Source organism: Poecilia mexicana, unplaced genomic scaffold (assembly GCF_051168715.1).
Source record: "Poecilia mexicana isolate PSO_F unplaced genomic scaffold, ASM5116871v1 scaffold_2, whole genome shotgun sequence".
NCBI lineage: Eukaryota > Metazoa > Chordata > Actinopteri > Cyprinodontiformes > Poeciliidae > Poecilia > Poecilia mexicana.
The window spans coordinates 43,482,857-43,497,292 of NW_028263371.1; the positions used below are offsets into that span (position 1 = coordinate 43,482,857).

General features: G+C 36.2%; 2 protein-coding genes across 2 annotated transcripts; both read left to right on the forward strand.

Moving 5' to 3' along the window:
- Positions 1–918: 918 nt before the first annotated feature.
- On the forward strand, positions 919–11,111 carry fap (fibroblast activation protein, alpha). The gene is made up of 26 exons (XM_014976145.2): positions 919–1,287; positions 1,531–1,615; positions 3,443–3,532; positions 3,624–3,718; positions 3,813–3,887; positions 3,992–4,044; positions 5,287–5,359; positions 5,531–5,651; positions 6,066–6,220; positions 6,382–6,479; positions 6,606–6,735; positions 6,847–6,885; positions 6,970–7,068; positions 7,161–7,231; positions 7,325–7,378; positions 7,869–7,993; positions 8,141–8,197; positions 8,473–8,571; positions 8,785–8,854; positions 8,928–9,122; positions 9,194–9,248; positions 9,342–9,441; positions 9,848–9,906; positions 10,191–10,263; positions 10,449–10,522; positions 10,698–11,111. Exons 1-26 carry the CDS (start codon positions 1,285–1,287, stop codon positions 10,797–10,799), a joined length of 2,250 nt encoding a protein of 749 aa, XP_014831631.2. The 5' UTR covers positions 919–1,284; the 3' UTR covers positions 10,800–11,111.
- A 756-nt stretch (positions 11,112–11,867) lies between these two features.
- gcgb (glucagon b) lies at positions 11,868–13,745 on the forward strand. The gene is made up of 3 exons (XM_014976155.2): positions 11,868–11,977; positions 12,982–13,137; positions 13,270–13,745. The coding sequence occupies exons 1-3, from the start codon at positions 11,883–11,885 to the stop codon at positions 13,388–13,390; spliced, it is 372 nt and encodes a 123-aa protein (XP_014831641.1). The 5' UTR covers positions 11,868–11,882; the 3' UTR covers positions 13,391–13,745.
- The last annotated feature ends 691 nt before the right edge of the window (positions 13,746–14,436 follow it).

Below are 14,436 nucleotides of genomic sequence, written 5' to 3' on the forward strand. Positions count from 1 at the left end.
CTGCCTTATCAGTTTCTGCCAACATCAGTCACAAGGTCTTTGGCTTTTGTTCTGAGGTCGATTTGCACATTTCTGACTGGGACACAGGACCCATCTCTCTCCTGAGTGGTCTGACAGTTAACATTTCCATCAAGTTAATACTTGTGTATTGTTTGAATGGGTGATTTTGGTATCTTCAAGCATCTGGAAATTGTTACCAAGAATGATCCAGACTCGTGCAGCTCTACGGTTTTCTTCCTGATATCTTGGCTGCTTTGTCAAGCAAGAAAGAAGTGTGTGTGTGTGTGTGGGGGGGGGGGGGTGGCCTCAAAATACATCGACATATGTGTCTAGTTAACTCAATTGTACTGCATCCTATCAGAAGTTTTTAAATCGTGACATCATCATTGGGGTTTTCCCTCATTGTTCAAAGAGATTCTTATCATTCTGTATGTAAACTTCTGATTTTTAAATCTCTAACATATTCTTTGTCTCATTATCACTGTGGGATTAAACAAAAAGAAAAAAAAAAATATATATATATATATATATATATATATATATATATATATATATATATATATATATATATATATATATATATATATATTGCCATCTTCACTGACCTAAAACAAGTTAAATTTGTTCTGATTTAACTGAAGACAATAAGAAAAAAAAGTGTGCATGTTTCTTTTTTTTTTATCTGTGCATGTTTAATTTGTTTCAACTTGGACTTTCAAAAATTATTAGACACAAATAAGGAACACAATGGATGAAATGCCCTAATAAAATACAGTCAGCTTTGATGCTGTAAGGTGACGACATGTGAGAGATAAAAAAAAAGTGATTTGATGAATACTTTTCCAAGATAATGAGCTTCATCGAGATAGAGAGATAGATAAATAAACTTAAGACAGCCGGTTTTTCTGGTTTTGCCGCGCCTGATGCGTGAACGCCTTGCCCTCGGTGAGGAATGAAGCGCTTCCTAAACCCGGAGCTTCACTCCGGGTTTAGGAAGCGCTCCTGGAAAGTTGTGCTCCGGACTCCAGAGAGAAGTCTACCTCGGTGTGCGTGCGTGTGTGTGCGTGAGTGCGTGCGTATGTCTGTATGTCTACTTCCAGGAATTCACAGGGAAGAATAGGAAGCTCCGGTACCCAGCTTTATGTTATTGAATTATAATTCAGAGTTGGCGACTGCACCGCGAGTGAGAGTATGTTGACCAGGCTGCGTGTCCGGGGAGAAACTGCAAAACGCGACTTCTGAGGGACATTACGCGAAAGCTCGAGCGGCAACTTCATCTCCATCATGGTCAGTAGGCGATTTAAAACTCGCGTCAAATATTCAAAAAAATCTTTTTTTTTTTTTTTTTTTTTTTTTTTAGGGATGAAACAACTGTTTATTAAACAAATATGGTTAGTAAGCATTAGATAAAAATAACATTTAAAAGCTCAGTGAATACTGCAACGTCAGCGTGTCTACATTATTTGGCTGGTTTTACCCCCCCCCCTCTCCCCCCACAACTCCCCTCCTTATCCTCCCTTTCTTTCACAGGGCTTCAGCAACAGGGTGATTTTGGGAGTGATAGGGGCGGCTGTCGTCATCACGTTAATAACAATCCCAGCAGTTTATTACAGCAGTAAGTTATGACTATGAGCTTATTGCCTTCCTTTCTTGGTCTGTCTGTCTCTGTGGTGCATTAAGACTGAATCCCACTACCCGGGGTTGCATAACCTTCCCCTTTAGTCTATAGGCACTTAGCTCAGAGGTTAGATATTCCCCTGAGAGAGAGAAATGGAGCACTCCTCTCAGAAGCTGATACACAGTTGCCAGGGCTGGCCCAAGGTAGTATGGGGGCTTTTGCAGAATTTGTTGTGGGGCCCTGTGCAACAGCGAACATTATACTTTTAACTTTTACATAGTAAGCTTGCCAGTTTCTATAAATCTTAAATTTAAATATTAAATGAATTAAAATGTTTTCATTTATCAATGCTGAAACCATCAAATCAAATGTAATAAAATTCTCATTCTTAATAAGCAAATGTCATTCATTCTATATCTATGATCTGTGTTGCAATTCAAGCATTAATGTGAGATCCTAGATAGTTTTGGGGCCCAGAGCAGTGGCGTAAGGCGTTTTTTCCACTAGACCGCCTCTAACCGGGACGGTGCCGGTCCGCCAGATTCATTTTCCATTAGCAGATCCAGCACCGCTCTGCCTGGCTCCTGTCAGTTTTTCGTACTTACTTCATGTGTAGTATCAGCCGCACCATGCCTGGTACAGCACCAAAGCAATTTGATTGACAGCTGACTGCATTTGTTGATTGACTCGTGATTTGCGTCACTGAAAACTGAAAACAACAATTAAGTTTAGCTGTGGACCACAGACATGCCTTCTGCTGTCAGAGAGCTGCTTAGTAGGGAGGAGCAACCTTGAGGTTCTGCATTGCTCAGTGTTGCTGGAAACGTCAGCAGAGAGTTGACCACAGCTGTTGCACGATCACATCCCGCCCACAACAGAAAGGGACAGAGCATATAATGGAAAAGCTTGCTACCTGGAGTAGAACTGAACAGCACAGTAACTGGTTAGTGCACCACTTGCCAGTGGGAAAGTGACTTAATGTGCTCATGCCCTCAGGTGTCTTGGAAGATGTCCTTCATCTCCACTCCTGAAATTTGTATTAGATTAACTAGACTAATTAAATAAAAAACCAAGAAGTCTAGTGGAAACATGTTGAAGTTCAACTTTATTGTAAAGAATGTCAAACTAAGTGTGAAATTTGTCATCTACACTATGTCCTTAATATCAACCACGTTTTAAAGGAAGATTTAAAGATTGCCGCTCCTCTTTAAAACAGCCCTGATTTTGTTTAAGCGGTCGACAAGACAGTCACTCTGGAAAAAGTAAAAGCGACGCCTGTGCTTTTACTTTAGTTATACTTGTCCTGTTGATGGGTAGAAAGACAAAAGTGATAAAATGTATTACGATGGAGCTTCAGTCCTCTGTTTATCACTGTTGTACCCACAAACCCACACTCAAATTCACTCCCTGCCAACAGCTGGCTCTGCACAGCAGCAAGAAAAATGGTCCAGAAAAAAAAAAAAAAGCAAGTGTAATCAGTTTTTAATAATAAGAGTAAGATTTATCGGTTTATATAATTACATTTAAAGCAGTAGGAAAGGGGTGCATGTTATCAATAACGAGCCTCCACAGTGACTGTATGTGTGTGTAATACCTTGAATCGAATTCACATACACACACACACACCTCTCCCCACACAGCTTTTACCTTTAAGGGGAAAACTGCAACTCTGTTTTACTCTAAAAGGAATGGGTTAAACTAGGATTAAGCCTTATGAACTTTAACTTACAAATGATTATTTTGCGCTTTTAGAATTGAAATGGCTCCAATAGCTTAAGCAGCAGGTTTTGGCTTAAATGAACATGTCTTTGTGCATCTGTCTAGGATCCGGAGCCACCAAAAGGCCATTCACTCTTCAGGATTACTTTAATGACACCATCAGAAAGAAATCCTACAATTTGTACTGGATGTCGGGTAATTCTGTTTATTGAATCATCTATCCTGTTGTGCTCTTCATCTAAATCCATTAAACTTTTTTTTTTCTTTCCTATTTTTGTTGCTACAGATAAAGAGTATTTGCATAAAGAAAGAGATGGAAATGTTTACCTTCACAATGCTGAAACAAAGGACAAGTATTTGTATCTGAGCAATGCGACATTTGTAAAGCAGCTAGTTATTTCAATATATTAATTTTACAACTTTTTAATCTGAACATAATTATTACTTAAAGATCGTATACTTCTTTTGACTTCAGAAAAAAGTGGATGCCACGGATTATTGGTTGTCAGGTGATCATAAATATACTGCCTTTGAAAGCAATTACACGAAGGTGAGAAGCACCCAACAGATGTTTTTGTTGTAAAGTTTCTCTTTAAGCTGCCAAATCATCTGATGTATAAGTGTGGAACATAATCTGTGCTTAAAATCCTGCAGAACTTTAGACATTCCTATTCTGCCTCATATTCCATCTACGACATGACGCAATCGTAAGTAAACCTTGCTATGTCAGTAGTTGTGCACAAAATATGTATGCTGACTTTGACGTGCAAAAAAAAACATAAGGAAATAAAAACATGATGATTTGCAAAAAGAATCAATCATCATCATTTTTATGAGTACATTTTTTACCAGACAAGTATAACAAAAGGTTCTTTACCAAGGTTAAGAGTAGACAGATTTAGTAATAACTGTCTAAAAAATATTAAGCTAAGTCAGAAAAAAATGCATTAATAACACACTTAAAGCTGCAGTATGTATTTTTAAGATGTCTCTATGTGATAACGGTATAGGATGGGAAACATAATCTGTTAAAAATTGAGCTCATCCTTCTTCTCTTAGTGCTCCAGTGCTAACTAGGAACAACCAATCAGAGCCAGGAGGCGGGTTTTAGTCTTGTCAATTAGTCTCACACAGAATCCAAAAATATAAAAAAGGTTTAATTTAAAATTTGGCAAAATTGTTAATGATTGCATTAAACATAAAATATTTAAATATAAGTGCATAACATTATTAACTAAAGTCCAGACTGGATAGATATGGCTTTATTTTCCATTTTAAAAAAATAAAAAAATCAACAATACTTTTCAAGTTTTCTATGGTTGTAACAATTTGTTACAAAAGACTGATCTAATCAATAGTATGTGGTTATTCATAAAAATATTTTGTCTTTATCATTGGTCAGGTTCGCCACTAAGTCTGTTTTACATATTACCATACATCCAGAACACAAACCTATTTGGAGCTCCTTCTTAGACTTGGAGAGTCAAGTGTAAGAAAACAAAACACTTATAAGTACAGAAATTTTACATGACGTTCAATAACAATCAAATTTACACCATTAGCATTTATGTCACATCTTTTTTTTTTTTTTTTTACATTCTGAATACTCCTACTGTAATTTGGATGCGGAATCTGATGATACATTCAGATATAGGTGAGGTTTAGAGCCTTCAATAAATTACTTGAATTTGCACTTAACTGTAACTTCTGTTCAGAGAGCTTTGAATTTAGGTTTATTTTTTAATTTCTCTCTTCTTTTTTTTTCCATCAAGTTGACAGCGATAAATCCTAGATATAACTTTAATCGCCTGTCAGATTTGATGCTAAGTTTTCTGAGATTTTGCTTTGTTTTTTTACATTGTGTAATTTGCAGCTCTGTTCTTTCAGGGTCTTTTTCAGTTCATCCAAAAACAATTTGCTCTCTAAATGCTTTTGCTATGTCTTTGCAGAACATTCGTAACGCCAGCGAGCCTTCCACGCATGGTCCAGTACTTTAGCTTTGCGCCAGAAGGAAACCAATATGTGAGTCTTTGTTCCCTGGTGTATTGCTTAGTTTGCTGGAATAGAAACATGTGATGCTTTGCGAATATGGCAACATTTTTCTATTGTTTGTAAAATCATTTACATTTATAGTTTTGACTGAACCTTTTGCTGAAACCTTCAACAAAATAATTGTTACATTCTACCTTGCAGGCGTATGTCTCAAACTTCAATATTTTTTTAAACTCCAACGTAACTGCTGAGCCAGTGCAGCTGACACACAATGGGAAAAAGAATGAAATCCTCAATGGCATTCCTGACTGGGTATACGAGGGTAAATGAGCTTCATGGTGGTCTGCACTATAAAAGCTATTGGGTTAAAAACAACCTTTTGTTTTTTTTTGTTTTTTTGGCTAAGCCTGTCTTGGGTTTGAAATGATGCAATGATTTTACTCAGTTAGTCCAGGTTTGGTTTCAAACCGAAAAATTGTGTAATAGTGACTAATTCCTAAACTTAAGTCTAAAAATAAAATATGAGCTCATATCATAAATAAGTAATGGCTTTGTAATAAGTTATATTTATGTTCAAATGGAATCTTGTTTTATTGTATAAAAATATAACTAAGTAAAAATAAATCAACGGTTAATCAAATATGGATACCATCATGCCCAATATTTAACACACAAAAATATTTTTACCCACGTTTTTACTTTGACATATTTTAACTGGGTTTTTTATGACTTTCAGAGGAAATCTTTGCTTCGAACGGAGCAATATGGTGGTCATCAACAGGAAAATTCTTGGCTTTTGCACAGTTTAACGATACAGACGTTCAAAAAGTGGAGTTCCCTTGGTACGGATCAGAGCAATATCCTATAACAGTGGCTATTCCTTACCCAAAGGTTTGATCATATTACTTTTAAAACAAGTATAGTAATTTCCAAGCACAATGTCTGTCAAATGCTACTGCTATTTATATATATATATATATATATTTTTTTTTTTAGATTATAGGATTTTAATGCATTATTCCATTTGTTCTGGTCAATTTCTTTTACCATAGGCTGGATCAAACCTTACCAAGGTGAAGCTGTTTGTCGTTGACACCGCAAATCCCACCCTCCATTCCCAGCTCGCTCCTCCTGCTTCCATGGCGGGAAGGTTTGTTTGTACAACTTGTAGTCTTACGTTAACACGTAATACTGATTTTAAAGCGGAGGTTAATGCGGTGCGTTCACAGTTTGACCCATTTGAAAACCTTGTCATTTTCTCTTACTTTTTACTCAGTGATCACATTTTGTGCTCAGTGACCTGGGCAACAGATGAACGCGTCGCTGTGCAATGGCTCACAAGGAAACAGAATCACGTGGTCGTAGCCATCTACGACTTTGATGGGAGCAGCTGGGGAGAGAAAGAGGTGGATGTCACGACTCAAGCTACCTGTCCTATCAGAAAATCCTCACTAGTTTTCAATGAGATGATTCCAAGATTTATACTGATGCTGAATTAAAACATTTACTCTTTTCAGAAATTTGAGCAAACAAGCAAGACAGGTTGGATTGGCCATGTGAGTTTCCAAAAAGCAAATTACATTTTTTTATTTCAGCTATTTAATGTCTGATTATTAAAATATGTTTTTTTTTCCCCTCAGTATATGCCACTGCCTATTTTCTTTGCTAAGGATAAACTCAGTTTCTACAAAGTAATGAGTGACACTCAAGGCTACAAACATATTCATTACATAAAAAATGTAAGTGTTATTTTTTTTATAGCAATTTACAGCTAAATCAATTCCTTCCTGCCTTTCTTTAATCGTGTTGTTTTATTTTTATTTCGAATAAGGGCAAAGCCACGCCAATTACGTCTGGGAAATGGGAAGTTATTTACATATCAAAATTAACCAAGGATGCCATGTGAGTGAAATTACTACACCTTCAATGCAAAATCATACATCCATCAGTGAAAATGTCAAAAAAAAAAGATTGATGTTAAATTGTTTCCTACAGATATTTTGTAAGTAATCAGCATGAAAGGAACCCTGTCAAGAGAAATCTTTACAAGTAAGCAGCTTTGCGAATATCTTGCCTCTGAAGATCAATATTGGGGTAATCTTAGGGAGGCAGAAAACTTGCATCATTTTTACATGAAATTATGTACCCAAAAGTTATTTATAAACCTTCTGGTGAAATGATTTATTGCTATCTCATCTTACGATCTCTTTTCAGATCATTCTGAATCCTATACAAAATCAAAATACAATGAAGCTTGTAGTTATAATGTGACAAAATGTGAGAAAGTTCAAAGGGTGTACAAAGTTCTGCACAGTGGGGATGAATTTTTTATACCACAATATTTATCCTTTGCTTTTTGCTAGACCAACTTAAATAGATAATAATTAATTTCAGTCATTTTTACAGATCTTTGCCAGTATGGAAGACTCTATTTGTTAAACTGAAAAAAGAAAACAGACTATTGGACGAGCTAATTAGACTCTTGTAAAATATTATTTACATAACTTAAATGAGATTTTCTTCTTTTTTTTCAAATCAGGATTATGCTTGGAAGCAGTCCCTCAACCCCCATGTGCCTCACCTGTGGCTTGCATGAAGACAGGTGTCAGTACAACTCAGCTTACTTAAGCTATGACGCCTCCTTCTACCGAATGGACTGCTATGGTCAGTTAGCTTTATATGTGTTCGCAAGCAATAACTCAGTCATGCAAGAAACATTTGTGACCAATAATCAAAGTTTAGATGTCATAAAGATGGCTAATATTGGTGTGAAATGTCTTTACGAATTTATGTCTGTCTTGTTTGGACTAGGACCTGGATTGCCCCTTTACACACTTATGGACAACAGGGGCTCAGGTGCAGGAACAGGTATTTCTCTTTATGGTTTGCTGATTTATTTTATTTTATTTTTTACTCTTGTATTTTTTTAGTTTCTGTAAAAAAAAAAAAAAAATAGAGACTGTTTGATCTGTTTGTTAACTTTGAGTGCACAGAAACAATTTTCAACTATATATATATATATATATATATATATATATATATATATATATATATATATATATATATATATATATATATATATATATATATATATATATATATATATACATATATATAAGTTTATGTGTTTATTTTTATTTCAGAGCTATCAATTTTGGAAGACAATAAGGAGCTGGAAAATCTTCTGACTGAATTTCAAATGCCAACAATGAAATATGGCACCGTAAAGATTGCAGGATTTGGTGAGGCATGCATGTTCAAAACTCTCATTTAAAACTCTCCATGTAAGTTTTCTTTCTGGTTTAAAACATCATTTCAAACTGGATATGTAATTAACTAGTTTTGCATAATTACCTTATCACATTTTAAAAATAAATATACAAATATTTATCAAGTTTCCTTCCTTGCTAACATCAGTCCCTCCCTGTTTTCCAAACCTTTTTTTGAATAAACAGATATGTGGTATCAAATGATGTTGCCACCAGATTTCCAGAAGTCCAAAAAATATCCTCTCCTTATTGATGTGTGAGTAAACAACATCTCACTGTGCCACAACTTCCCCTCTTGGAAGGCCTCATGGTGACTCTGTTCCTTGCAGGTACGCTGGCCCCTGTAGTCAGAGTGTAAGCTATCAGAACAAGCTGAACTGGGGAACGTACCTCTCCAGTTCGCTCGGAATCATCGTCGCCAGTGTTGACGGAAGGGGAAGCGGTTATCAGGGTGATGAAATAATGCACGCGATCTACAGGCAACTCGGGACCTTTGAAGTGGAAGATCAAATGTCAGCAGTGAGGTGAAGAAAATGAACTTCACAAGAATTGTTTTATTTTTTTTCTCAGCTATAACGTGATTTCTATCTTACAGGAAATTCATCAACATGGGTTTTATTGACAAGGACAGAATTGCAATATGGGGCTGGGTAGGTTGCCTGTATTTTGACGATTGATTTTCTTTGTCTTATAAATCAATATATATATATTTTTTATTTATGAGTTTAAATCTTCATCTTCAGTCATATGGTGGCTATGTCGCCTCAATGGCTTTGGGTGCTGGCACTGGACTCTTCAAGTGTGGGATTGCCGTGGCCCCAGTAGCCAAGTGGGACTATTATGGTAAGTGATACGTTTTTCCTTGTTTAGCACCAGCTTTGTCTGTTCAAACTGGAGAAGCATCAGTTTCATCCTCACACATCTCCTCTTTCCTATATTGTATCTTCTTTACTACCTTTCTTCCTTCACATCTCTCTCCTCCCTTCCTACAGCATAAATGTCTGCCATAAAGTCAGAGTAAGCTTTACTATTTTATATTTTTAACCCCTGTGTTTACAAATGGGGTCCAACCGACCCCACACCAGTATTCACTTGTATCATTTGCCCCAGTCCGCGCACGCACAAGGGTTAAAATAAACACGAGTAGCTGATGGTGCTAAAGAATTCAAGAATAAGTTGTTTGAACACTGTAATTAATATTTATGTAATGGTCTGAGCACAAATTATATTCTTTTTTTTTTTTTTGCAGATGCAGTTTACACTGAGCGCTACATGGGCAAACCATCAGAGAATTCAGACTCTTACAAAGTAAGTAACAGACATTCTAGTCCAAATAATATTAATAGTATCTTTTTTTTCCATTAATATTACCTGAAAGCCTGATCTGTTTTCTTTCTTTCCAAATTTCTTTTCAAATTACTTACCTGCTTTGAAAAAGTATGGGAAGGCCATGATTTATCTACAGTATGTTTTATGTTTTCAAAATTTCTAGATACGGCTCTGAAATCACACTTGCCCATTAGACTTCACTGTTCTGATTTGAGACTCAAGTTGCATTATTCTCTCTGGATTTTCTCTTTTCTGTTTCATAGAACTCCACAGTCATATCAAGAGCAAAGAACTTTAAAAAGGTTTCCTACCTCCTTATTCACGGCACAGCAGACGGTACGCTCTGTGATTTCTCTTTACTAATCGCTGTTTTTGAACATGTGCTAACATTTGTTTTGTTTTTTTTTTCCCCCCATTGCTTAGTAACAGAATAAAGTCACGCACAAATGGTTTCTATTTGCTTCAAATAAGATTTCAGCTCTGACATTCAGTCACTTTGTGATTTGGTGTTCTTCCTTTAGACAATGTCCATTTCCAGCAGGCTGCGCAGATCTCCAAAGCTCTGGTGGAAGAACTTGTGGATTTTGAGGCAATGGTAAATATTGGCTGAGGGAACTAGACTAATATTGGTTTTAAATGTGCTTTTGTTTAAAGAGAGCTTCAAATGGAAAAAGACCACCATTAGTTATTGCATGAAAATATAAGATAGCTTTGATCATATCTTTAATTTTGTTATCTCCGGAGTAATTTTGTTTTGGTTCTAATTTCAGTGGTACACTGACAAGGATCACTCTCTAAGGGGACAAGCCCTTCATCATACATACATCCTCATGAGTCACTTTCTGCAGAAATGCTTCCTCAATCCTGAATAGATGTGAAAAAAAGAGTCTTCAGCATTTATAAAGGAACATTTTAAACAATTTCCTTGTTTTACTTTTAATAATATGTCGAACAGTCAGGTAAATTTCACATGTTTCATTGCTCACAAATTTGAGCCTTTTTGTTATTATTAAGATATGTGACTTTTTAGAAAAGGCCATTGCATGCATTTTGAAGTTTTGTCTTTTTTATGTGAATGTGATAACTTACGGTCAATGTGTCACACTGCACTGTGGAGTGGTGTCTTTACACTTGTAATATTGCATTGATGAAGATATACAATAAACATTGTTTTAAGATATAAACGGCTGGTCATTTGCAGTTCCTAGCAGTTATTGAAAGTTGCACTGGATAAATTGTTTGTAGGTCTGAGTGTGGCTACAGATGTTGAGGATCTCAAATTAAGAAATATCAAAGCAAAGATCAGCGGTATTTAGACTTAAGATTATAGGTTACATTTGTTTTGGTAATAACTGTATTAGCTAAATATTTTTTTTTTCCAAAATTTTAATTATTTAATTTATTTTCTTGTCTTTTGGGTAAATGAGCTGAACAGTTTTCTGTCAAAGTTAATCATTATCATTTGTAGAAATGTTTATGTTGGAGTAGATACTATTTGATTCAGAGACTTAAAGATGTTTTTGACCGTCCAGCTGTCATGCTTTGTTTTTTGTTTTTTTTAACCAAGATTACATTCAGGGCACTGAGCCAGAAGCTGACTAATGGCTTGAGAGTAGTTGAGGATGTGCTAAGGTTTTTGTGACGGAGGGAGTCACCTGAGAGAACGCTCCTCATCTCTGCTATATAAGGCCGAGCAGACGGGGAGGAGACCACGAAGAAGCTCCACGAGCAGGAGAGCAGAACGATAACAATCAGCGCCAAGCAAGATCCCTCTCTTAAACAATCTGCACAAAAGAACACAGGTAAGAATTTTTTCACAATCCATTCTGAAAGCTCAAACACCTCATTTAGGTAAAAAAAAAAAGTATATATATATATATATATATATATATATATATATATATATATATATACTATTTGTCTCTATTTTTGCTCATTTTCAGGCAGCTTAAACAATGAAAAGTGCTCAGTCTCTTGCTGGACTTATGCTCCTTGTCATCATCCAAAGCAGTTGGCAGGTGCCTGACCAGGACACAGACCGAACACCGCTGTAAGATCGTATTTCAGTGTTCACACTTATCAGTTTGATTCATGCCAGTGTTTAGAAGAAAAAAATCTAATTAATACAAGTCTAATCTTCATATTCTTCTACTTTCTATCATTACTATAATTTATTTATATTATAAATGTTATTACTATTTAGTTGAATAAAAGGACAAAAAGGTGTGTATGTTTGTTAGTCCACGATTCAGGGGTTTTTTTCTATTTTTTTAAAGTACTTTTGAAGTTGAAATGCAAAAGTGTAAACTTTGCGATATATTTGACAGGTGTGTGTATGAATAATAATAATAATAATAATAATAATAATAATAATAATAATATGTTGGAAGAACATGTTGTTATGCTCCACATGTCTAGTAAGTCCTGGCAGATTTAGACTTGAAGTAATTTTACCAGTATCTTTCTTCTGACCAGATGTGATATTAGCATTTTGGAGAGGTCCACCCAGAGTCCCATCTGGAATCTGATATTAAATCTACGAAGGGAGGTAAAGATTATTGTGGTGGCAAGGATACCTTCCAAATTCAAAGTTTGGGGCTCATCACCAATTACAATTTGTCAAAAAATACCCGTGGAAAGTTGGAAGAAGTTCAGCAACCATATTTCCACAGATTTTTGAGAAAGATATATATAATTTGACATAGCATTTTTTCCTGAAAAATCAAAATAAATAATTTTAATAATGTCTTCTTTTGAAATGAGGCTCATTTTACAAAAGTCTATAAAAGTTTTGCGAAAAGCCACTGAGATGTCTTAGCAGAAACAAATGTTGTGGTTGAATAGATGTGATACATCCAGATATATCAGGGGGTATGAATGAATTAGGCCTGACTTTATTTTGTTGTTGATGATAATATCACACCTAAAATGTCGCTGTGATGTAGCGGAATAATCCGTCCAGCAGACTCTTTCCATGATCTTCTTTTACGCAGCTTAAATCTAAGTGCGTGTGAGTCATTTGACTCGGCTCTTTCTGTCACGTTTTCCTTTTAGATTGTTGAGTGAAAACTCAATTTTAAGTGATCCCAGTGAGTTCCCAAACATGAAGAGGCACTCAGAGGGAACATTTTCCAATGACTACAGCAAATACCTGGAAACAAGAAGAGCCCAAGACTTTGTCCAGTGGCTGAAGAATTCAAAAAGGAACGGGTGAGTGCATTTTTAAATGTTACAGTGAAGCATTTGAAACATATGGTTGGTAAAGTAACATTTCCTAATGTTAAAAAAAAAAAAAAAAACATAAATCCAGACTGGACATGCCAAATCGTATTTCTTCTACAGGAGTTTATTCAGACGCCATGCAGACGGCACCTACACCAGCGACGTGAGCTCTTACCTGCAGGACCAGGCAGCCAAAGAGTTCGTCTCCTGGTTGAAGACCGGCCGAGGCAGAAGAGACTAAACTCCTCAAGCTGTTGTCGTTCCTGTGAAACGAAGCAGCTGTTTTTCACTGATTCTGTGCAATTACATGTGTCACGACCTGTACTACACTTTCTTCTGGTAACACAATTAAATGTGTCTTCACAAGAAGCCTTAGTGGCCTTCAGTGGTTGAAGGAGATACTCAAAAAAAACAAAAAAAAACATGTAAATGACAAATGTGGTTGGAAATTTTATGGAGAATTAGCTGATTATATATTTGATCATTTTCTTATTCACTTGAATTTTTAGAATTTAAATTATGTTGTTGGTCCAAACTTCACGTCTAGCATTAAACTACCCTTTCTTGCAGTTTTCAATAAAGAAATATGTACAATTCTTAAGTTCCCTTTTTATCATGTCATATCCAAAGGCAGATGAATGTTTTTTTTTTTTTAGGTTTAAAAAAAAAACAACCTAACATCTAATTCAAGTCTCTTCTAAGAACTATTTTCACTTGAGCTGATATTGTCTTACATGTCAGGGTTAATTTATTGCTTTGAGATCTCACATCCCAGCGTGAAGAATATGTTTCCTGTTGTGTTCTCTGGATCCTCCTCGCGAATGAAGGCAGACGAAAAATCAATAAACATGTTTGTCCGCTGGGAGAACCACGCAGAGGGATTTCTGCAAGGTATACAATGATGTGTTTCACCTGTCAGCTGCTCACCGGGGGAGGATCTCCCCCATGATAATCAGACCTGCACACCAAGGACAGCCGTGCTAAATAAAGGGAAATCATGTCAATCAGCTCGGCATCAGACTGGCTGGGATCAGTACCTGGGTCAACACTTTTGATTTCCTCGTAGCACTGAGAAGGAAAGAGTAATTCACATGAGCCAGCAGCGTGACACGCTCGGGGGATGTTCCACCTCTCCGAGCTGTCATCTGCAGCACATCAAACCATCTGTTGATTGCAAAAGCGAACCTGTGCCCAGTCCTGTTCTGCTTAAGGCCGGATGTGTGAAGGCAAAGCAGCTGCATTGACACTAGGTGTTCCTGTCACGTTTTCTACAACAAAGCCACACAA

Excerpts from the sequence above, each read along its gene's own strand:
- fap (XM_014976145.2), top strand. Across the intron at positions 7,232-7,324 it reads AAATTAACCAAGGATGCCAT|ATATTTTGTAAGTAATCAGC; the intron begins GTGAGTGAAATT and ends TGTTTCCTACAG. Across the intron at positions 8,198-8,472 it reads GGGCTCAGGTGCAGGAACAG|AGCTATCAATTTTGGAAGAC; the intron begins GTATTTCTCTTT and ends TTTTTATTTCAG.
- gcgb (XM_014976155.2), top strand. The coding sequence starts at position 11,883 with ATGAAAAGTGCTCAGTCTCTTGCTGGACTTATGCTCCTTGTCATCATC. Across the intron at positions 11,978-12,981 it reads GACACAGACCGAACACCGCT|ATTGTTGAGTGAAAACTCAA; the intron begins GTAAGATCGTAT and ends TTTTCCTTTTAG. Across the intron at positions 13,138-13,269 it reads AAGAATTCAAAAAGGAACGG|GAGTTTATTCAGACGCCATG; the intron begins GTGAGTGCATTT and ends TTTCTTCTACAG.